This window comes from Taurulus bubalis (genome assembly GCF_910589615.1).
Source record: "Taurulus bubalis genome assembly, chromosome: 4".
Taxonomy (NCBI): domain Eukaryota; kingdom Metazoa; phylum Chordata; class Actinopteri; order Perciformes; family Cottidae; genus Taurulus; species Taurulus bubalis.
In genome coordinates this window covers 31,243,875-31,268,464 of record NC_136592.1, presented here as the reverse complement: position 1 = coordinate 31,268,464, position 24,590 = coordinate 31,243,875, and the positions used below count along the sequence as shown (strand labels likewise).

General features: G+C 44.0%; 3 protein-coding genes across 4 annotated transcripts; 1 reads left to right on the top strand and 2 right to left on the bottom strand.

Annotated features, from left to right (window-relative positions):
- Positions 1 to 3,681: 3,681 nt before the first annotated feature.
- On the bottom strand, positions 3,682 to 13,276 carry maco1b (macoilin 1b; the record flags this gene model as incomplete). Its single annotated transcript, XM_079216390.1, is given in 9 exon segments — positions 3,682 to 3,884; positions 3,978 to 4,152; positions 4,706 to 4,826; positions 4,978 to 5,160; positions 6,093 to 6,250; positions 9,448 to 9,569; positions 10,245 to 10,371; positions 11,670 to 11,811; positions 13,197 to 13,276. Coding segments are annotated over 9 exon segments (1,311 nt in total).
- A 4,962-nt stretch (positions 13,277 to 18,238) lies between these two features.
- Positions 18,239 to 20,992, top strand: rhd (Rh blood group, D antigen; the record flags this gene model as incomplete). The annotated part of the gene is made up of 10 exons (XM_079216830.1): positions 18,239 to 18,389; positions 18,698 to 18,884; positions 19,099 to 19,249; positions 19,328 to 19,475; positions 19,633 to 19,805; positions 19,937 to 20,074; positions 20,159 to 20,286; positions 20,362 to 20,441; positions 20,697 to 20,770; positions 20,966 to 20,992. 10 exons carry the CDS (start codon positions 18,239 to 18,241, stop codon positions 20,990 to 20,992), a joined length of 1,257 nt encoding a protein of 418 aa, XP_079072956.1.
- A 626-nt stretch (positions 20,993 to 21,618) lies between these two features.
- tmem50a (transmembrane protein 50A) lies at positions 21,619 to 24,393 on the bottom strand. Of its 2 annotated transcripts, none has more exons than XM_079216934.1 (7): positions 24,345 to 24,393; positions 23,695 to 23,800; positions 23,412 to 23,524; positions 22,944 to 23,011; positions 22,659 to 22,751; positions 22,051 to 22,111; positions 21,619 to 21,938 (listed from the first exon to the last, which is right to left on the bottom strand). In XM_079216934.1, exons 2-7 carry the CDS (start codon positions 23,794 to 23,796, stop codon positions 21,893 to 21,895), a joined length of 483 nt encoding a protein of 160 aa, XP_079073060.1. In that variant the 5' UTR covers positions 23,797 to 23,800; positions 24,345 to 24,393; the 3' UTR covers positions 21,619 to 21,892. The 2 variants fall into 2 exon arrangements, with proteins under 2 accessions (XP_079073060.1, XP_079073061.1); XM_079216935.1 differs by having other exon boundaries at positions 23,695 to 23,860; positions 24,345 to 24,366.
- Positions 24,394 to 24,590: the final 197 nt, after the last annotated feature.

Below are 24,590 nucleotides of genomic sequence, written 5' to 3'. Positions count from 1 at the left end.
TCACAGGAGATGACGAGCTCGGATACAAGAGGGCGACGGGCCAATATGTTCCCAAGGACACAGCGGCAACACCACCACTATCTTCAATCTGAAGCATGTAGCAATTACACAGTATTGAGTTTATTCTGCAGGAAAAATTTAAAATGCCTCCAAGGGAGAAATATCCCCACGTCAGTGTAAGCCAAACCATCCCTCTGCTCTCAGGCAGGTGCTTCCCTTTTTAAAATTACTGCTTCTTTGTTAGCAGCCATGCCTCACCGGGAGACAAAAAGATGTCGTTTTCTGCTCGTAAATCTGCCACTTACTGAGACATACCTGACTTTTACAGCAGGAACACGGGTAATGGGCACAGTAGGTGTGTTTGGGAAGACATCAGCTGGAGGAGAGAGGGGGAGGCAACATTATTCTTATGAAAGACAAAATACAAAAAGGATTTATTTATGCATGAGCACAAGTAATTACATCTGTTGACCCACTTGGGAAGTCCATGTCCGCCAAGGAAACCGCCCATGGTCCATGGTTAATCGGTCAAGAGAAATACGAGAGCCATACCTGGAATTTTCTCATTATTATGGCTCCTTCTCTCCAAACAGCTGGATTTACTGTAGATTAGTGAGGTCTAATGGCATCGCGAGTACAGCTGTGCCAAATGCAGACTGCTAGAAAAGACCCATTATAATCTGTTAATTCCACACACTTGATTCTGCCAAAACAGAGTGGTGCCAAATGGTGACAAGGGGAGCAATAAACTACTGAGGATTGAGTGTAGAGCAGATTCACGGCCCAGTTACAGACACCGGGTGGAGGTGGAGAGAAGGAGCTTTACCCCACATGTGTGACAGAGTGCTGAGGTGGGGGCTTCTTTCATGCATTGAAAGTCACCGTCCCTGGCACAGGGATTCCTTATCTGCCTCCCAAAGATTCCCCCCAAGCGCATTAAATGAATGAATTATCATTCCAATCAAAACGCCACAAAATTGGCTCCCATTCGTGACTGAAATCTAAAGCCCAGAGGTCAGCTTCGCGCCGAGCAATCATGTCCGCATTTGAAAAGCAGAGACAAAGAGCCGAGTGGAGACATATTTTAAACGTTATTTACACGGTGCACGTTACGGACTTCATTTACCGACCCAATGCCGCCGTACAATTTAGTGGGAGTTCCACTGGTCCCCGTGTTTTGACGAGCGGCGATTAGCGGTTAGCATGAACAAATTATTCATCGGTTCCTTTTGTCAGAGCTAAATGGGATTTTCTAGTCTTGAAAAGAGGGACTTAGTGGTTCTTGACAGAATTAAAAACCAGTCTTTGTGGACAGAGATTAAGACAAACTGTGTAGATGAACACTGCCTCCTAGTGGCAACAGCAGTAGTGCATCTGATTTCCAATACCAGAAAACCAAATTTTATGAACCTTTGTTTTGGCAAATTACACGTCACAAATGATAGCATTTTAGCGGGGGACTTTCAGAAAGTTTAGGTACTCGGAAGAGACGCATTGATAAAAGAATGGTCACAATTGACGCAACTGAGGCCGAGATGGTAGTCAAGCTCCCTGATGACAAACGTTTGGAAGGCAAATAAATTGAACTTGATGTGCAACATTAACAACAAGCAGAGAAAATAAATCATTTTGCAAGAAAAAAAACGTTTATTCCTTGTAAACCTCACAGAGCGAGAGCACAGCCAAGGTCAGACCTGGAAACAGAGCATTGACTGTGGGCATGGAAAACAAAAAAAACAACGAAACACCTCTCTGTACTTTCAAAAAAATCAGTTGCGCAAACAACTGAAAGTTTCACAACACCACCCCCGGAACCAACGACAGCGATCTGAGCAAAAAAACAAAAAAAAAACACGCTTCTCCATATACAGTCGGTGAAAACCAAACGCACGACAATGACCGTTTCAGATGATGGCGACACCACGTCAGACTTTAGCGTTTTTTTCTCCCTGCAGGGAAATAACAATACTACCAGAAACAGGAGTAAGGAAAACTGCTTAAAAAAAAAAAAAAAACAGCCAATTCCCCAACCGATGCAAATACTGTAACATTCACAAAAAGAAATGCGACTTTTTTTTAAAGTCCCTTACTTTTACCTACACAGTCTACTACAAACAGGTGACCGCTTCCTCTCACGCTCAACAGAAACTCTCATGAAGTGATATTCCATCGGATGTTTGACGAACACGTCAGAACAAATGTATTTGCGGTACATTCTTGAACACTTTACTGGAGGAACGAGCGTTCCCAGTCTTGGCACGCGAACTGAAGTGGAGGATTCATTAAATAAAAAAAAAAATATGCATCTGCCGTCGTAGAGTTGGCGTTGGCGTTTCCGTAGCGTCGTTTACGTTGCACGAGTCCATCTTTACGGATTTCCCTTTTGCGAAGTGTTTTCTAGAGTGCAACTTTAATTGGGGAAATCAAAAAGAAAAAAAGGAAACAACCCCGAGGGGTTTGGGAGTTTAACAGCCGAAGAGATGAGCTCCTGTGGGTGGACATTTAAACGTTAGACTGTCTGGCAAATAGGAGGACAATTCATTTAGGTATCCGTTAATGTGACCAGCCAAAACAAAAATCAGCATCTGAAGGCTTTGTCCTATGTCACTCGGCAAATTCTCTTCCTTTTCCAGCTTAGCCAGATGTTTCGTGACTAATTCATTAAGGGTTGGGCCGTAATCTCATTCCTCACTTCATGTCCTCAACTCAAGGCACTGTGATCATGACAACCGATGGAAGACGATGCAGAGTACTGAGAAGCCGGTACACCTGTGCGCGCGCACACACACACACACACACACACACACACACACACACACACACACACACACACACCTCTTTCCTCAACTCAAAAACTCACTTCAGGACTGACTTTAGGAGCTGCTTGGGTTCATATCATTTTAAGGTCTATGTTCTCTGCTTATAACACAATATATATTTCCAACTTGTTGCCATCAACACTTCCAGCCTGTTGAAATCAACACTTGAATCTTAAAGAGTGAACAAATAGAACCACACAATACACTTAAAAAATTAAAAAAAATAAAAATGTACCACCATACCCAAAAGCAGCTGAGAGCAGGGTTCATTTTGATGCCTTTAAAAAAAAATAAAAAATTACAACATAACAGGGGTGAGAGTCTGTGCCAACGTTGCACTACATTCCTCAGGTTGTACAGATGTCACCAGACTATCTTGGGAGAAAAACAATCTGTCAAAGAAATTGAGATACACGTCAGGCTGTATGATAAAAGGAGAACTCTTCTTTTCCAAGGTTTAGGAGGCAAAAATCAACCTAATATGAGAACAAAGCTATTGCCCAGGACCAAAGAGCAGGTAACTGGTGGCAGGTGGTTGCATTGGTGGGACGGGAGAGCAACACCCTTGAGATGAAGATACATACCCGATTCTGTGAGGTTTCACTAGACACTTAAGAAAAGAAAAAAAAATGCGACTTCCTAGTTGACATGTGATGTCCGTTTAAAGTTTTTTTTGTCTTTTGTTTTAACTACAACAAATACAGTCACACAATACAACATCCTTCTGACCTGGCGAGGAGGGGGGAACAAATTAAAAGCGGAGGAAAAACAACGTTCCGGGGCCGAGCAGATTGGAAGGTGGTGGGCCTGCAGGGGGGAAATAAAAACGATGGGAGGATGGAGGAGCGGCGGGGCGAAGCGTTCACTTTTTGAGTGGCTGGTAAACCGAGGCGTTGGGGTCTAGGCCGGAGGGATTGGTGTCCATGAACTTGGAGGAGTAGTGGGGGCCCACGGAGGTCATGCTGCTGGTGTCGGTCGAGTAGGAGATGCTGGGCATGACGGCCATCACTTCGGCTATCTTCTGCTTCAGGTCTTTTATCTCCTGGTCCTTCTGCAGGATCTGACCTGAAACCAGACACCGACGTATGAGCACACCGACGTGGGGGACTGAACCATATTCTCAGAGTATGACGCGTGAATTAATATCAACAGACTGACCTTGTGCAATCTCCAGCTGTCTCTTGGCGTCTCCCAGTGCAGAGAAGAGGTCCAGTTTGATCCTGGTCTCTGCACTCAGGCTGTTCTCAAGGTGCTGGGTCTTGTCCTGCATGGCTGACAGCGCCGACATCAGCACCTCTGTGTCTTTTTCGTTTTCCTTATATTTATGAAGCTCCTGCAAGGACGGAGGAAAACAGATGCGGTTAAGCTCAAAGTCAGGAGGAGGCGGCCTGTGATTGGATGCTTGAGCAAACTAATGACAGCAACAGGACAGAACCAATCAGATTCATTTTTAAATCTGATGTGAACTAAAATTCATTCAGTGCTGCATGAGGAACAAATAGAGCGCCCCTGGTATTACCCAACTCAATCACGATATAGACTGACGCTTGTCACATTTGTTCTGCATCACTTCGGTCCTCTGTGAAGCTTCGTCACACTTCCAAGAACTCGCTCACTGGCAAAAGCAGAACTGGCCACGTACACAAGACCGCGATAGGTTCACATTTTTAGGAATCCAAGCTCTCATGAGTCGCTGAGCAAAGCTTCTGAATAAACCGCAAGTTTAAAAATCCCACACTGTAACTACTGAACCTAGCATAAAAGCATGACACATGACCAAATGATCAAAGACATTCAAACACAATAATACTGGAAAAGCTTTACTGCGCTTGATGTCGACCGTTCATATCAAACATATACATTATTATTCATTTTTCAAACCTTACCTGAACTTTCATTTCCAGCTCTCTGATCTGGTCCTCCTTTAGCTTGATATCCATTGTTAGTTTCTTACACTCTGTTTCTAATTCACTGATTCTCCGCCGCAGCGTGTCTGTGCACTCCCCTCTGACAAAACATGGGAGGGGAAAAACAAAACAAAAAACATATTGGATGTACTATCATAACGGATCATAACTCGAAAGAAACGAGCAACAAATCAGAGGTAAAAACGGTGATTGCAAATTACACTTCCGACGCACGTCAGGTGTGCACCTACCTGGAGGCTGCTGCTAGCGCTACTGCTCTGGCTGCCGTGGCCTCCTCTAACTTCTTCCGCTTCTTTTCGTCCGCCAGCTGTTTCTCGGCGGCGCCTCGAGCCTCCTGCTCTGCTTTGAGCCTCTTCTCCAGTTGGCCCACTGCCTGTTTGTCCTTTTGCTTTGCCTGCACGGCGTTATGGAGCCTGCAAGTGCACAGACGCGCACGCACAAGGGATAGTTTAGTTTATTTACTGGATCCCCATTAGCTGACGCCTTAGCGGCCGCTAATCTTCCTGGGGTCCACAGAAAGGACAAAATACATACAAAAACGTGCAAAACATGGCGTGAAACAAACAGTTAAAAATAATACAAACAGAATAAAAATAATAATTGTACAGTCAGATACCCAGTGCAGTTGAGGGCTAGTGTGTATAATATGCAGTTCAACCATAATTTATACAAGATCAGATGACTAAAAAGCAAAGGAAAACGTCAAGTGATTGATGTCCTGAGGTGCGCCTTTAATTGTTTTTTGAATGACAGATTATTACCAGTATGAGTTATATGAGGAGGTAGTGAATTCCAAGCAGTAATTGCACGAAAAATAGTTTTGTGCAGGAGGAGGTTTGTTCTAGGGGTTGGAGGTATTAAGTGACCTGAGCTAGCGTTCCTTGTGAGATGGTTATGTCTGTTAAATGTATATTGTAATTAACTGAAAAAATATTCAGGTGTGATTAAATACTACCTTCCTGAAAAACGTAAGGAAGCTATAGTGAAGTTGAGTTTCCACTGAGAACCATGACAGGCGAGATGCATATATGCCGTGTTAGTTCTAATTGAACACTGGAGTGCTAATCTGGCAGGATAGAGCAAACAAACAAGGAGGAAACACAGGGTGTTCTTTCCTGTGCATGTATAGAGTTTAGTTGAGAAGCCCATTCAAACTGTTTAGCATTTGTGATTATATTTAAAAAGCTTTCCCCTAATCTGAAGAACCTCTCTTGCAGACATTCCCAAGCGAAGCTATTTTCATATGATGATCTTTAACCCCATTGACCCAGTTATGAGTGATCCAACATCAAGAGAACCCCTGGAGTGACTTTGCGTCGATACAACGAATAGCAGCCCCACTCACTTGTTCTGCAGCAGCTCGTTCTCCTGGCGCAGTTGGCCCAGCTCGGTGCGTATGGTGCGCTCAGCGCTGCCCAGCGAGCCGATCTGGCTGCGCAGGTCCTGCTCCACCTGCCGGCTGGCCTGCAGGTCTGCCTTCAGCTTTTTAACATCCTGCTCCAATCTGAAGAACGGAGAGAGGAGAGACACGTTGACCTGCTGCTTCTATGACGTTCAACAGAATTCATTGGACTGAGGTTTCACAAACAGTGCCTCAACGCGTGGATACATACATCCAGATATTGTGGAGCAAAACGGCTGCCTCGGAAAAAGCCGTCCCTAAATTATCACTGCAGCCAAAGCATGTTCATATTCAAATCTATACAGATGATCAAATAACCACAGAAACTACACACTTGCTTTGTGCCTCTAAGTGCTTTGTGAATGGTGTTGGCCTTCATTCTGAATTGAAAGTGGGTGAAGGAAGCTTCGTCACCATTTCTATTTCCTACTCAGACAGAATACCATCATTCCTCGTGAAACGTTCAGCATCATTTCTAAGAACCTTCATATTTCCTGAGACATTTTTAATTATCTGGCCGCACAAAACCCTATTTAACGCCTGAGAGATGGCTCCCTTAAAACTCGATTTGTAAATAAAACTAAGCCTTTTAAAATCACTCCGCTCAATTATATGGCACCAGCTAGAGACCCTCTTAACGACCATCTGCTTGCAAATGCATTTTCACAACTGAGGATGTCTCAAATGGATCAGAATAGCGGATGATTCAGGACATGTTCAAATGGATCTGTTTAGGCTAGGCAAGCTGGTGCACTGCATAAAAAAACAACAACAACAGACACTGGGACCACTTAGTTTTGCGAGTGAAGGAAAAACAAGGCTGATAAAGAGTTTTAGGTCACGATACACCAGAGAAAACAAACAAAAAAGAACATATCATGCCATGAAATTACTGCCATTAGATAAAAAGGCTTTGAACTTTAGTATTTCTTTTTGTGCCAGATCAGATCAACAGGGACACTCCTCTGTTGACCAGAGATGTTATACTAAATACCACCGGGCTGTGGGACACTACACAACATCACAAGAAGCCACTAAAGGTCAGCTGTGATGCAGACTGCAGAGCTCTTCAGCTGTTTTACTTTACGAAATGTAGGTCTGCATGACGAGGACACACTGTGGCTGAATCACACAGGGGAGAAAAATCAATAAAGACTATGATTGAATTTGTCTTGAGATCAGTATCAGGAGGAAAAAAGGCCACCAGGGAATCCGCATATGCTCTCAAAACGCCGTGGCTTTGGTTCCAAAATGATTTTCTTGCATAGTATGTGACCGTAATGTTGTTGTCAGAACAGTTAATTTGCTAGTATTGTGTTCTTCTTACCTAACAAGTGCTTCTGGCTTACTCAGCTGGTTGTTGGGGATGCAGTTGTCGGTGGGATCCCTGTGGGAGCCCCCCGCTGTCCCCTTGCCCACCGCTAACTTGTGCTTCTTCTCGTTCTTCCCTGAGGAAGAGGAGGATGACTGGGCAGAGGAGGGCACGCTGCCATTGGTGGCACTGTGGCCGCGGGGCGAGGAGTTGAGCGTTGCGGCGTTGCTGCTAGCGTTTTTGTAGTTTTTGGAGGAGGACGAGGACGAGGACGAGCAAGAGGAATTGTTGTCCTCTTTAAGCAACAGGTTCTCTGTGCTGCCCAGCTCTGTGGTCAGTCTCTTGTTGTTCATCTGGTTCTCCATGTACTCCATCTCTTGGAGTTTAGAGTCCACAGATGATGGCAGGATGCTGTTGCTGTTGTGCTGCTTTTTAGCGTCCCCGCCGCCGCCGCCGCCCTTTCCCTCTTTCCCTTTTTCCCTATACTCTAACTCCGGCAGTGACGCCGATGTCTTTTTATTGGCTGGGGCGCCATTCTGTGACACTGGAGGCGTGTCTACTTCAGATATTCCTTTTGCTGCTGCTGCTGCTGCTGCTGCTGCATGAATAAAAAAAAAAGGGGATATATATTATTTATGAATCATGACTTTATGTAAGCAGTGGGAGCACTGGCTGTGAGGAGTCACATGCTGGTTGGTTAAGTGCTACTTGTGTGAAATGACCTGACTTTGCCCGTTACGGCACAACAAAACCACACAGCTGCGTTGCAGTTCAAATTATCTTTTTTATATTGGTTGGCTGGTGAAAAAAACCCTTCATCTTTTCTTGCTCTGCGAGCTCCATTCAATTCTTTGCCTAATCCCCCCCCCCCCCCCCAATGAGGTACACCTTCAACCACAGACTTTGACTAGGCAGGGAAATGCTGCAAACGTATGTTGGACAAGACACCTGGTTTTGATTTAAATATGGAAATGGGACTATCTTTTAAATAATTACATTATTTGATACAGGTGAATCAAATAATGTGATTGTATTGTTCAGTCATAGTAGATGGTGTATATGAGTCTCACATTTCCTGACACACACTTGAATCGTACCGTCTTCTGCTTCTCGCTCTTGCCTCTGCAGCATCTGTTGCTCTGGAGGCAGGGCCTGCTGCAGAAGCTGCATGTAAAACTCATTCTCCTTCTGTACCTCCTTCTGCTTCCGAAGGCGCATCTTATAGCTCACATAGCTCTTGAAGCCGAAGCCCAGCGTGACCACTGGGTAGCCAATGCTGCAGAGACGGGCAAGAAGAACACTCATAAGTCTGCTGTTGGGTCACAGATCCAAAAAGTACAGATTCTATCAACCCTGCTGCAAAAATACACCCGTGTTATCGATCATTTGGAATTACTCTATTACTAGGAATAAAAATACAGGAATGGAAAGGCCCGAGTTGGCGTCGGGACTGCTGTGGTCCCATCCCATAACAGCTCAACTTCACGGTATAATTTAGGTTAGCACAGCCAAAATCAGCTTGAAGCTCTTTGGGACTCTTTTTTTAAATTGCATATCTCTAAACTTTAAAAAAGGTGCTACTTTAAACCTCTCACATGATTGTTAAGAAACATGTAGAGTCTTGGGAAGAATCCAAGAGAAACATCAAAGCTGGTTTTTTTTTGGGGAGCTGGGGGGTGAATAAATCTTTACACTTCCTACTTGTACAATAACGCTGATTTAAATTAATTTATTCTTTAAAACATTTACAGCAACCAGGCTTAAACCGACTTATCATGAAAACGAGCAAAGGGAAGAAAAAGAGAGGCAGGAGGCCCACCACGAAACCGATCATGTGACTTTATGTAGTGTGCAGCAATGACTGAAGCCGTGTGAAACTTCAGATTAGTTAATGAAGTCTGTTGACACAGCATTCCTCTCCACCATGATGTCGTCCCTCACCGTCGACATGCGTTCCACTAGGTCAAACAGAGCAGTGGCTCACCAGTGAGCAGCAAAAGGACGACACAGGTCCACGTGGAAATTCTTCAGGTCTTTGAATCTGATGGCCGCCTCGATGTACACAAAGAGTATCCATAGCGACACGGTGGGGAGACAGACACCCCTCTCTGAAATAAAAATGCAGGACAAAGGTGTTATAAATGGGCATTGAACATCACTACAAATACTAGCTGAATTGTGTCCATAGCAATGACTGGAAAAATTAGAACCGAGTGCTTGGTCATTGTTCACTGGAACAAGCTAATACATTAAAGCTAATTAGCTGCGATTGTATTTTAAGGATTTGGATTTGTTCGAGAAAGCGACTGGGAACCACTCTGTGATGCTCCCTCCCCCAACTGGCACTAGGATTTCCATCCGACACCTGGCCTTTGGTCAACGCAGGGTGACACCACTAAATCAAACTGACAACTAGTCCGCAGCGCGCAGCTCACTTACACACCATGCAAAATTCTAAGAAGCAAGTCTATTTGTAAATAACATAACACAATGCGCATGGGAACGGCACGACACTTTTCACACCTGGCTTTCCCCGAAACACTGAGTGGAACAACAAAGCCAAACAAGTTCTAAGAATGCGTGTGGTCGATGGCTTGAAAATAGTCATCCGAGAAATCGTCTTAAAAGCCAATCTTGTAAATACAAAGAACTTTTCTTCCTTCCTTCTTTTTTGAATTGTTAAACAGAACATATGTAGAGACCAATGCTAGAGCACGTTGATCACATTAACCAGTGTTTATACTGACAACTATAAAAGACACCCATACGGCAGAGGGCCTTACCTGTGTGCCAAACATACTGCACCCATACATAAGTACTGGCAGCGAAGAATAGCCATTGCACTGGGATGAATAGGAGGCAAATGATGTCCGAGGTAAACGCCACACACACAAAGAATACTGAGAAGGCCTGTAGGAGAGATGAGACGTGGTTATGATAATGATCAAACCAGCAACATATGCAGCAAGGAAAGATGTTGGTTGCTGTTTGAACCCGTTATTTATTCATGCTTGAAACCTAAAACATTGTCTTAAAAGGAAAAAGGAAATGTTTCAACCAGCCTTAAAGCGTTAGACACCAGTTCACAGAAGACCAACTCTTATTGCATTAAAATGAGAGTGATCTCGTTATGGGTTATTGAACTCTATATTTCATCTTGGAATTATATCACAATCAATGGTTTTGTGAATATTACATTTTTGTTTTGTCCTTTTCTGCATCTCTGTGAGACACAGCCACACACCTACACAATGCATTTCAATGAGAACAAGCTCTACAGCGTCAATAATGGACCCACGGCAAAATAAAACTATGACAGATTAACATTAACGTATAGCATTAATACAACAGGAATGCCAATAACTTGATAGTCTGATCAAGTCTGTCAGATTAGAGTTATGATGACATAAGGCAGCAAACAGGGTAAAGACTGACTGAAAGTTTTGTTTAGGAAGGCCCTACTGCACGCTCATGATCTGACATGCGTTGTCCTTTGTACACATGCAGCAGCGTCTCTGCCTCTGATATTTACAGCTGCTCTCTCCTGTTAAATCATCTTCCAAGTTCTCAAGAAGTTCCTTCACCTTTTGTTTGGGAGTGTTTCGTCTACACTCTCACTTCTCCTCTTGCTAACTAAATGAATCCCTGATTATGTTTGTGCCCATGTGCATGCAAGAAACCCCATCTTTAAATCAAAGCTGACATTTGTTAAGTTTATAATTGATACATAATGATTCAGTAATAAGTGGTTTAAATTTAGGTCGAAGCTTTTTGTGAGAGACATGTTACTTTGTGCATGCGTCTGTATTTTACAAATAAACATTCGTGGCAAATGACAAATAGTGGTGAGACTTGTTATCATTCAGGTTTAGCCTGATTTTTGATCTAATTACTTTGGATACAAAGATGCACCACGATGTGTGCTAATGTTTCTTTTCATCTCACCACACTGCTATCAAGCCTACTGTTAACTGTTTCATGTTCACATGACATGAAGAACTCAAGTTACCACAGAAGGGCGACAATGACCTGGTTCCCTACATTTTACATGTAAATGCAGTGACTGTGGTGCTGATAATCTAAACTAGTGCAACATCTAAAAGTTGAGTTGTGAACAAAAAAAAACCAAAGAAAGTTGAACAAAATATCTATGCTCTTTCTTGACCGATATAAAATCATAATAAATATGAAAGGACACAGCCACTCACCAGCCCCTGGTATCTAAAGGAGTCGTATACACTCCGGATGAAGAGCCAGAATGGCCACAGGTACTCAAACCTGAACTCCAGAACAAAGTCTGCCAGTAGCACCAGCGCCCACACCAACAGGAACTTCAGGTACAGGAAGGTACTGAAAATGATAATAAGCATTGGATGACACAAAAGGTTTTGGAACACAAATGCACTTCAACATTAAAGAGTGTACTTTATATTGTCAATGTGATTTGTGGCAACAAGAATGGTAGTCATATTTAGCCAGTACATATTTAACAGTCAATATGTGGAAAATCATCACTAGTCAATCCATCATAAGAGATTCTGCTTTATTGTAAGCGTGTATGTGTGAATCAAGTGAAAGTTTTAATGTCTGGCGCCTGTTGTTGCTGCTTTTTGACAGATGAAATGTCTGTGTGCATTGCACTGATTATAAGTGGCTTATCTTATCAGATGTAACAGCATATATACAGAATAAGTACAGACTTTGATCCACATAATTTCACGTGTTCTTCCGTGATGATGCTTTGGGCATTAGAATGTGGCAAATGTGCCAAACTACAGTGTTAATACTTTTCTAAAGAGTTGTGTCCATTTACATTTACTCACAGAATGTGTTAATGTGTTGCCGGTTCTTTCCCAGTGCCACAATTCAATTAAAAGTTGATATAATAGATGCATTTGATCGCATTTGACATTTTTGCTGTTAGAAAGTGACACAGTAGGGGTGTCCTTTGAGCTCAAAGCACTGCTGCTTTGTGATGGGTCAGCTGGTTAATTATTCAAGAGCTGCCCCGCATCTCCAGGTCTAGAGGCCACGCGTGAAACTAGGTGTCTTTCACGTTTGCTCCATCGGATAAATAGGAAGTCACATGGAGCCAACTGTTCGGACCTGTCAGGTGCGGCTGTGAAGAACAACAGAGCAACTTTAAAGTTGTGTGGACAGTGAAACACAAGGTCTGCAGAAGCCCCACAGCCAACTATATTGTCAACTCGTGTGTCACGGTTAACGTCAGTATGTGTTACGCCATGACTGCACACGCAAGGCACGTGTGGCGAGGTTAGAAGTAATCAAGACAGCTGTTGTTGTGCTAGCTAACGTACGTTACCCCCAGCTAGCTAGCTAACAGGGGAAGCTGCTCCTTTTGACCCGGCTGGCGGATGACAACATGACGTGGACACCCGGCAGCCAGTCGGTGTGGTTTAACGAGAGTCGAGGAGCACAGTGCGGCTCACCTGGAGCAGTAACGGTGCCCTGAAAGACACCTGGTGACACGGTTCCAGGCGGGCTGTTTTTTTTTGGGCCTAGCGCCGCGGCTAGCTCCCCGGCTAACGTCACCTGCTCATGTACAACAACACACCGCTAGCATACACTGCGCGGCCGTTGGAGGCTAGCAAGGCAGTCCATTGATATCAGCACTGACGTCAGGGAGCTTCACATTCTGCAGATATCAAGCGGCACACACCCCCATTCATGCCCCCCCGTTATGGTCGCGAGGAGGACCCCTCCGCATAAGTTACCTGCCGTATATACCCTCAGTGATTCGGTTCCGTTTTAACGGCCGTCGGAGTTTGCTGCAGTCCGCATTGCGCCGCTTCATCCTCCTCCCCTTGGCTTTGGCCTTCGAGTAACCACTGTAATCTTATCCAGTTTTCTTGTGTATTCGGACAAATATAATAAATGAAGTGGCCTGTGTTATATGTCGCTGTTATTATTTCCCCCCACTGGAAACAAAGAAATAAATAAAGGACTCTATTCGGGAACCTCCTCTTTTTCTGTTAGCGCAGACTCAATAAGCCCAGACAGCGCTGTATTTTACGTCCGTCCGCTTGTCAGACGGCTGGTATATCCAATCAATTGCCTCGGCCTCGGCATGTCTCTTTGACGGATGCAGTGATGAGCCATTTACGTTGCACCGCGGCCGGTCGCTCACTTCTCCTCCGCCAAAGACAACAGGGGAGAGCGGGGGCGGGGCCGCTGCGCGCAACGTCTCGCCGCAACCAATCAGATTAATCTGGACTAATCGGGCATCGCTGGTTGACCAATCAGCTGATCGCGGAGGCGGGTTGTTTTCTAAGAGAGTTTTTTTTTTCTGCCTTTGGTTTATTATAGACAGAAAACATGCGGTCTTTGGGACATAATTCCCTTTGTGGGAGACACAAAACAACCCTTCCAGCATACGGGGGTTATTTATATCAGGCCCTTTGTTTGTGCTTCGTTGACAGACTTGCCCCGAGGCCTTGGATGCCATCTATGATTTTGTTCACAGCTTGACATATGTGCATGTAGTGTACGCTCACAGGTGTGTTTGACTGAAAGTGTGACTTGCAGTTGTCGTTGCTTTTAGTATGATGAACTTTACCCATGGCTTTTTGTTAACCCATGCCTTTTTGACCATAACAAAGCGGCATTAAATATAAATATATATATATATATATATATATATATATATATATATATATATATATATATATATATATATACACACACACACACACACTCACCTAAAGGATTATTAGGAAGACCATACTAATACTGTGTTTGACCCCCTTTCGCCTTCAGAACTGCCTTAATTCTACGTGGCATTGATTCAACAAGGTGCTGAAAGCATTCTTTAGAAATGTTGGCCCATATTGATAGGATAACATCTTGCAGTTGATGGAGATTTGTGGGATGCACATCCAGGGCACGAAGCTCTCGTTCCACCACATCCCAAAGATGCTCTATTGGGTTGAGATCTGGTGACTGTGGGGGCCATTTTAGTACAGTGAACTCATTGTCATGTTCAAGAAACCAATTAGAAATGATTGGAGCTTTGTGACATGGTGCATTATCCTGCTGGAAGTAGCCATCAGAGGATGGGTACATGGTGGCCATAAAGGGATGGACATGGTCAGAAACAATGCTCAGGTAGGCCGTGGCATTTAAACCATGCCCAATTGGCACTAAGGGGCCTAAAGTGTGCCAAGAAAACATCCCCCACACCATTACACCATCACCAGCCTGCACAGTGGTAACAAGGCATGATGGATCCATGTTCTCATTCTGTTTACGCCAATTTCTGACTCTACCATCTGAATGTCTCAACAGAAATCGAGACTCATCAGACCAGGCAACATTTTTCCAGTCTTCAACTGTCCAATTTTGGTGAGCTCTTGCCAATTGTAGCCTCTTTTTCCTATTAGTAGTGGAGATGAGTGGTACCCGGTGGGGTCTTCTGCTGCTGGAGCCCATCCGCCTCAAGGTTGTGCGTGTTGTGGCTTCACAAATGCTTTGCTGCATACCTCGGTTGTAACGAGTGGTTATTTCAGTCAAAGTTGCTCTTCTATCAGCTTGAATCAGTCGGCCCATTCTCCTCTGACCTCTAGCATCAACAAGCAGGACTGCCGCATACTGGATGTTTTTCCCTTTTCACACCATTCTTCGTAAACCCTAGAAATGGTTGTGCGTGAAAATCCCAGTAACTGAGCAGATTGTGAAATACTCAGACCGGCCCGTCTGGCACCAACAAACATGCCACGCTCAAAATTGCTTAAATCACCTTTCTTTCCCATTCTGAATAAATGCATTGAAGCAACTGCCATGTGATTGGTTGATTAGATAATTGCATTAATGAGAAATTGAACAGGTGTTCCTAATAATCATTTAGGTGAGTATATATATACACACAGACACATATATATATATATATATATATATATATATATATATATATATACATATATATACACACATATATACACACATATATATGTGTGTTTGTGTGTGTGTGTGTGTGTGTATATATATATATATATATATATATATATATACACACACACACACACACACAAACACACATATATATGTGTGTATATATATATATATATATATATATATATATATATATATATATATACATATATATACATATATATATATATATATATATATATATATATATATATATATATATACATACACACACACACATATATATACACACACATATATATATATAAATATACATATATATGTGTATATATGTATATATGTATGGTCAAAATTGAATGGTAAAAAATACACATAGAATTTACAAATATTTGCTGAGCGATCTGTAATTGTATTTCATGTCATACATTTTTGGGGGGTGTCAATCAGCCAAATAATGCTAACTCTCTATATGTTGTCTAAATATGGTACTATTATCAGCTAACGATGCTGCATTTGGTCCATTCCCCTTTTTATAAAGTAGCTAAACATGACTGCAGTTATTTCATACATAGTTATGTTTCATGACTTCAATCCATTTGTAATTAGTTTTAAGGGGCTGCATTGTTGTTGTCTGGCTGAAATGACTAAAGCCGTTTTCTATAAGCATCCAAATAAACTTCACTCATGACCAGTCATTGGGTCCATACCTGTGAATCAACCCGCTCCACCCAGTTGTAACGTGTTGACGATTCGGTCCGATATCGGTCATGAAAGACAAGTTCGTGCCAAGCAGCTGATGAATACGAAAACCATGTGCATGTGTTTGGGGCTGCGCACTCAAAAGCCCGGCGGCCGAGAGATAGCGAGTGTGATTACTGACAGTGGCAAGCGTGTGTCAAGTCTGCGGCGAGTCTGTGGCAAGCGTCAGTCAAGTGCCAGGCCAGCGGCAAGCAAACGTCACTCGTTTGGCACCACTGGCATGTTAGTTTAAATGCATTTTGCCATCTCTAATTGACACTTTATGAAATTGTACATGTGCAACTGTTGAATAAACAATTAAAACATGGGTTTTAAAATAGTGAATCGTTCACAGGTGTCGTAAAAAATGCTGACAAAAAGCTGCTCAAACCTCCTTCACCAACACAACGTGTCATCTGGATGAGTTGTAGAGCAAAGAGCAGATCTTTTTCTAAATCAATCCAGGTTTAAAGCGTCCCCATATTCATGAGTTCTGAGAAGATGAACACAGTGGACAGGTTGTAAACGCTTCAGAGAGGAGAGTTGTTTAATAAAACATATTGGAAGAATGTAGAATACAGAGCACTCATTGAAAAATAGATTAAAAAAACATTGCTATTCTTGGCCAACACAAGGCAGCTAAAATAAAGTAAAGTAGGGATGAAGTTTGGCCTGAAGGAGGCACAACTGTTACAAAATCCAAAGGTTAACCTTTTAAAAAGTGCCAACATTTAAAATGTGATTCAATTGTGTGCAAAGAGAAAGAAGGTATATTTCAGAATAAACTAGGATGCTCCATGCTTCCTTCTGCAGTACGGAGCATTCAAAAGGTCCTCGGCCTTCTTCAGGGGATAAGATACAGCACACCGGGTTCAAGAGTTTGAACCCTCCGACACACCGATGTGTAACTGATTCTACACATGAGGTCTTCCATCCTCGTAGTAAACACTGGCCGCTGCTGGTTATTCGGGGGTATTAACTTTTAGCAGGGTCACCAAAATGACCATCAATGCTGTCAACACACCCGGACCGTAGTTCTGTCCTTCACAATAAGATATCACGCTTCAACAACTCAGAACTATGCAATAAAAGGTCTCTAGTTTCCATTTGAGTGTATACCGCCACCTGCTGGATGTTTTTTTAAACTCTTCTCATGTCAGTCACTCCGGCAGTTGTGAATATCCATCTTTTCCAACAATTCTTAGGTCAACACCTTCAAAATCTAGACCAAGACTCAAAGACCACTCGCTCAGACTCCGACAGATACTGGAAAAAGCAGTCCACAAGATCGCTCTCCACAAAGCCCAAAACAGCTTGCTCCAGAAGTACAGGTGCAAGTTTGACAGGAAGGTATGCGTCTCTTTGTGTGTCTTTTCCCCGTCTTGCGCAATGGCATCACTATTCTCCTCCTCAAGATTGATGTCCCTGACAATGTCTTTCTTCTTGGTTGTTGAATAAAACGTAAAAGAGGTCACTTTGTCTTTTCATACAGTCCCAGAGTGATACTACTAAAGTCAGATAAATCCATGTCAAAATAGGTGAGGCTCCCCTCTATTGTATTCCACCGGAAAAAAACACGAGGGCAGCCTTTTCAATCAACTTCCATTTGATCCTGTCCTTCGGCACACTCTTTTTTTCTGGTTCCCCCTCCCTTTTTGGTGCGTAACTGAACAAATTCCCCTTCTCTGAAATTCATCTATCCCATCTCAATTTTTCTCTGATTCTTCTGAGCATTCTTTGGAGGGTTTAGTGCTTTCTCTGAGACACATGATCATCTTAGTTTCTTGAGCGCTTTCCTCTAAGTGGCTCAAAGAACTTTGACTGCTGGGTTCTGGTCCCTTCCGCCTGCAGCATCCAAAAACAGCCAGGCGCTCACCATATGATGGCAGGTACTCTAAGCTGTCATCTGTCCTGAGGTGTATGACACTGGAGTCAATCTACAATGAAGGAATACTTTTTTGTTTATTACTCATTTTGCTGGTTTTGAAGTAGTCAGCAGTCAAAGAGGTGCCTCCACTAGGGGGCAGTAGTCAGAGGCTGATTCTTGCCACTGTGGTGGAGGAGGAGCTCGGCCTTGCTGCAGCAGCCACACTTGCATCAGTTGGAGTGAAGTGTGCATGGAACGTATCCAATGGCTCCTCGGTACGCACCGAGTCTGCGATCGCTTCTGGCACCTTTGCTGCTTTTTCTGCAGATAGGCTTCATAGTCATATATGCCTTTTACATTGAGATCGGGAGCAATATAAAAGCAGATGGGACTACCTTCAGCAGCTTTTACCCAGGTAGGCCAAGTAGTACGTAGGGATGGGTGCGGGTCAGGAGGTAAGGCAACAGGGGTTGAAGGGTGAATGACTCATCAACGAAACATAACTTCAAAGCTATATAGGTTCTTTAACAACAACAAAAGAAAAAAAGATGAGAATCCATGAAAATGGGGAGGGGCGGCAGTTAGGCAGTGATAAGACCAACCGGCGTCTGGTTCTCTAGGAGCAGATGACCTGGGTTGTGACTTTTGTACAGAACTGTATTGTAATTCAAGTGTCTGAGAGGTTTTAACTTACTTGTTGAGCCTCTACTATTTCCTTTGCAGAGTTCCAGGATGTGAATGTGATGGTGATTCTTGGGTTTGGCTTCTTGGGCACTTTTCTAGTGCGGTATGGTTACAGTGCCACTGGATTCAACCTCCTTGTAGCCGTCATGGCCACCCAATGGGCTGTCATACTCAATGGAATGGAGTCCTGGTATTACAGGGGAAAGATCAGGGCAGATTTGAGAAGGTACGTCACCGGCCGAGGCAGTTACTTTGATGTCACTTCTGTTTGAACAAATGATCTCTACTAAATCCATTTGTCCCCGTATATCTACAGCTTGTCCACAGCAACATAAAGTTTCACCTAATTGAAAATCAATACAATTCAGAAAGCATTATGAACCTAATATACACGTTTAACAGAACTAATGTACAAGACAATGGTCAATGTTTTGATACAGCTTAGTGGTTGCCGAGATGTGCGCAGCCTCGGCCCTCATTTCAATTGGAGCCGTGTTGGGGAAGACCAACCCGGTCCAACTCGTGCTCATCGCCCTGCTGGAGGTATCAGGGTTCGTCCTGAATCAATGGCTCCTCCAGAGTCTGCTGAAGGTGAGCAGCTTTCAATCCGGCACGCAACCTTTCCATCAGCTCGTAACTTGCCTTATATTGATGCTTTCTAACTTCTAGGTCCCGGCAGTGAACAGCATCATGCTGCTTCACATCTTCGGGGCCTTCTTTGGACTCACGCTGACCTGGATCCTGTTTCGGAAAGGATCCCTGCAGCCTTTTGAAAAAGAGAAGTTTGACCGCCGAACAGGATTATTCTCCATGTTGGGTAATAGTTTTATTTCATGTTGCTGCTGGATTGGGATTCATTCGGATTGGCGTGGCAAGTGGGATTATTAAACTGGAGATTCAAGTTTAAACCCTGCATTAGGAAGAGTCCACCTTATTAAAAGAAGAATCTGAATCCCATGTCCTCTGTCCTCCAGGGTCGGTGTTTCTCTGGATGTTCTGGCCCAGTTTTAATTCAGTCCTCGTGGACAATCGGAGCCCGGGGAGGAAGCTGGGGGCCGTGTGCAGCACCTACCTGGCCCTGGCTGTCAGCGCCGTCACAGCTGCGGCCGTGTCCATGCTGTCCTGCCCCAAGGGAAAACTCAACCCGGTATTCTGACTCTTGATATGTCAACGCGACGTTGTTCTCTCCCATGAACAGCGTCACTGTGGGCTTTAGTGAACTTTTATCTGCTTCAACAACATGGGACAAAAACAACAACATCTCCACTCCTCTGTCAGATCCACATGCAGTCATGCATCCTTGCTGGTGGTGTTGCTGTCGGGGTTTCTATGTCAGCGGTCCATCAGCCATGGGAAGCCATGACAATCGGATTCACTGCTGCTGTTCTGTCGGCCATTGGATTGCGACTCCTGCAGGTGATGATCACCATACCCACCCTCCCACTTAATTAAGGAAATCCTCTGTACAGCGCAGCTCGTGATAAGATCTTATTTTTGCAGACTCACATGCTGCTTGCATTTGAGTGCCATGACACCCGTGCGGTCCTGAGCACACACGGACTCCCGGGTCTACTGGGATGGCTCGCACAGCTCTTCCTACACATAAAGGCCAGCGATGATCACCCAGCGTAAGAACGCCTTTTGGTCATTCAACATTCATACAAGCGGGCGACACCCTCAGTAATCGGTCCTCTATCTCACAGGGCGGTCCGGTTTGCCATAGTTCACGTTTGCTCACTCCTCATCACCATCAGTCTGAGTCTGTGCATGGGAATCCTTACAGGCAAGTCTTCTATTATTAACCGTCTGGCACAATCAAACCACAAGACAGAAGGTCCATTTTTAATTATTCAGTCGCAAAAGAATGCCAACAACAGGGAAATTTGAACTGCCGCGTGTCCTACTTTAGGTTTTCAGGATTTTAGAGAAATGCAGAGGTCACCTTTTTTCACAGTGCTAACAGCATGCAGGTTGACCACCACAGCTGCAGCTACGCCACATTAAGGTTTCCTAATTACTTTTACGTCATTGTTTAAAGGACTCCTACTCAAGAGGAACTTCTGGAGACTGTCTCCAGACAAGAAATGTTGTGATGACCAGGCTTTCTGGGAGGTAGGCAATCAAGACTTTGTCTTCCTAAAAACAAACATGGAGCTGAACATAATTCTTTCACTGCACCAACAAGATCAATTATCATGATCAAGAATGCTACTAGACAGTAATGGACTCTGTATTGTATTGGGCCATGCAATACTTAAGGTAGAATCTTAAATCAGCACGGGGGGGAAATGTTTTCATGTCTTGCAGTTTCCCCATCTTGCCGTGAAGAAGTAAGAGGACGGAGAAGGAAGTGGACCAAGTGGGATCCCAGAAGAACAAACTATTTCTGGTGTGATGTATATCATTTCATACAGTTCCTCTTACTTTCATGCAAAGCAATTATTAGATTTTTTTTTTTTTTAATGTGTGTGAAAGATTGGGATACAAACAAATTAAATCAAACTCTGAAACTGTGGAAACATAAACGCCAGACTCTTTTTCTGCCCAGTATGTCGTTGTTTAATGCTGCCGCGGTCGTCATAAACTGACCTCATGGCCCGGGTGTTACACAAGCAGAAGGGTGAGTGTTGCAGTCAAATACAAATCTCCGGTACAAGTCTGGCAACCTACAGTCAAACCATTGTCGACATCATGTCAGCGGTGTGAGCTAATTAACCATCAACAATAAATCTGGACGACTGCAAATTGCCAGAGCTGACATATTGTTATTTCAGGAAACACACAAGCAACCCTATATGGTTACAGTCAGTAAATGTGTACAGTATTATTACATATTGCCCTCAAGGATGTTTTGTACCATAATAATTTATGTTGTTTCCACTTAAAAGACAGTTCAAATTAAAGGATGCCATAAAAGTAAGTATACCCGAAAGGAAAAGTGGACCGTTCACAGACGTAGCTTCCAAAACTTTTTTTTTTTTTTTTTACACATTAGTTGTGAACCATTATTACAATCTGAGTGCAGATAGACACATTTAAATATGTTGTGCCACATTTGAAAATATTCAAAAACCTTTTAAGGAAACTTATGCAGCAAAACAAAATAACTTAAACATTTTAATTTGAAAGCTAAAAAGTTGTTTAGATAACGTGGATAACCACTAAAGCATCCTGTCTCATACAATATAGAAAGCAGAGTGTATAAACAGTGGACATGAAGACACACAGAGTCCATCACTGCCACAGGTCCTCTGTACGTCCAAACTTGAAGACCAAACCCCTAATAAGAGGACAGGAAGACAGTGTAAGAGAAATATACTTCCACACAACACCGTTGACAAAGTGTGAGCATGAGTTCGATGCAAGACGCTGGAGTAGGACCACCAACTTACCCAAAGAAGATGAATGCATTTTGGAAGAAAACGGCAATGCCGGGGTACACGATGGGCTTTTCTGCAAGAGACAACAGATGCACCGCTTACAAAATGAGGCTGCATTTAAAATTTGACAGAGCGCCACATTTGGTCAATGAAGAGAGCCGTTCGCGATTGGGCTGTACAACACTGAGCATGCTTTACACAGTAGCTGTAAATGAAGTTTGCACATCATGCTGGCTTCTTGTTCCTCCCTGCAACTCTCAAAACTCACACTCTGGAACTGATTACCGTAAACGTCGGGTTACGAGCCGCTACTACCTTTCGGTCAGTGTCCCGTTAGCTCCCCGCTGTAGCCAACTGAGGCTCCTGCTAGCGCTCCGTTACTTCCCTTCCGCTAACTTCCGCTAGCTCCCCGAAAACCACCGAAGGTAGCGGGACCAGGCTCGACACCCGACTTGGGCAGAGGGGACGCGGGCAGTAGCAGCAGCAGCGCTAGCTAGCAGCTACTAGCGTGCTACAGCGGGGACACTGACCGGCCGTAGGGGCGGCTCGTAACCCGACGTTTACGGTACTGTCCATCAGTGCAAGTTGCAAGAGAGAAAGAAAAAAGAAACTGGACTCACGAGGCACTACGAATCCGCCGAACAGAATCCACATCGAGGCGATGAGGGAGCCAAACGCCAGCATGAAGCCGATGAAGAGCCACACGCGAGCGCCTGCAGAACAGAGATGAGAACGTGTGAGTTACTGGGCGACGCCGCACAGCAATACTTTATATATGGGTACTGTAGGAAACAGATGTGGCGGTGTTTAAAATACACAGTGAGGAAACCATCATATTAATGGGGAAAAATAAGCGTTTGTGTGGAAGTCTTCATCCGGCAATAAAAGGAGCTCATCATACACACCCGTCTGTCCAATGCAGCCTTCGCTGTAGCTGTCTCCTCTCACTTGGCCATTTGAAACAGCATTTATCCTGGAGGTGTTGATGAAAAAAAACATTTACAAACATATCTGAAGCTACTTGTACCTGATTGCTTATGTTGACAGACCCCATGGTGATAACTGGATACTGTTGGAAGTATAAGCACTGTGAAGGCCGACACTCACAAACTAACGAGCTGGGAAATACCAATATGACCAAAACACCAGAGACCATTCTTGAACAGAGGCAGGGGGTAACCGCCCTCTACCCTCACCAATCTTAACGTGACTCAACACTTTGGGGTCACACGATGGGAGGCCACGGCCGGGGCTGGGAGCTTGAGAAACACCAAATGATTGAAAACACACGACGAGAGACCACTTCGTCAAACCTGAAGAAATCAATCAAATCCCGTGACAGAAAACAAAAAGGTGAGCGGAGTCGGCCTTACATGAGGAAGGCCACCGTGGCGATGACCCCACAGGTGTGATAGGCATGATGGAACTGGCCCTCGTCGGGATATTTCACCGCTGCGTCGATGATGATCCACCAACCGGTGAAGAACTGCAAAGAGATCCACAGCATGAGTGTCAACAAACGTGTGATACATCTGCATCCTGGTCATTTAAATCATGGGGGGGAGAAATCACAGACCAGGAAGACAAATCAGTGCCTGTCTAAATATCCCTTAGCTATGTTTATCAGGCCTTTAACGGACACAATGAGGGCAATACCAGAACTCCAGCGGCTACGGACGCTATTGTGTTTCTTCTCTCTGCCCAGTCCACGTTGCACTCGCAGTCTCCGCACCGGATCCCGTCCAGAAAACCAGACATGACTCTGCGGAAAGGGCGTCATGTGCAACAACGAGTACACAAGTGGGACAACAACAATGGAAAGCTCAAAGCGACATAACACATGCATATAGATATATAAACAGATCCATTCCATCCACTATCTGGTAGCAAAATACATTAAAAATAAAATATAAAAGTGGGCTCACGTTCTCTGTTTGTGCGCAATCTCTGTAGGGTGATGGTCAATAACATGTTGTATTTACCAAGCAGCAATACGCATACTTATGCACTACAGCGCGGTAACATATCCGCCATTAGACCAAACAAGGATGTCGAGGTTTACGGCTGTAAACACTCAGCGTAACTTTACGGTAGATTAAAAACAGGGCTGTCTCGACTCGTTGGGATTTCTTTTGTTCATCGCTTGTGGCGTTAGCAAACATTTCCTTGACGGTTTCTTCTCGCTACGAAGTTGCTAGAAATAACAGCGTAACTCAAAAGACACCGGCAGTGACGAGCTGAAACACGCGCCCCGTCGGAATCACCGGGTCGGTACGTTAATGTCACTATCTTGAAGGATTTCTTACCTTTTATTTTCGGTTTTTGATGCGAACCTCCTCGATAAGCCCGACTGTACTTCCGATAGAGCTCGCTCGTGCACATGCGCAGTCACACACAGACACACGCGCGCCTGGTGAGGGAACCACTGAGACGGTTTGATATCGGTGCGTTCATGGTGTTGTGAACAAAATGGGAATTCGTGAAACATCACAAGCGAATGGACATTTTCTTCGGTGTAACGCAACAGTTTCAGAATACGGTACTCAATATAT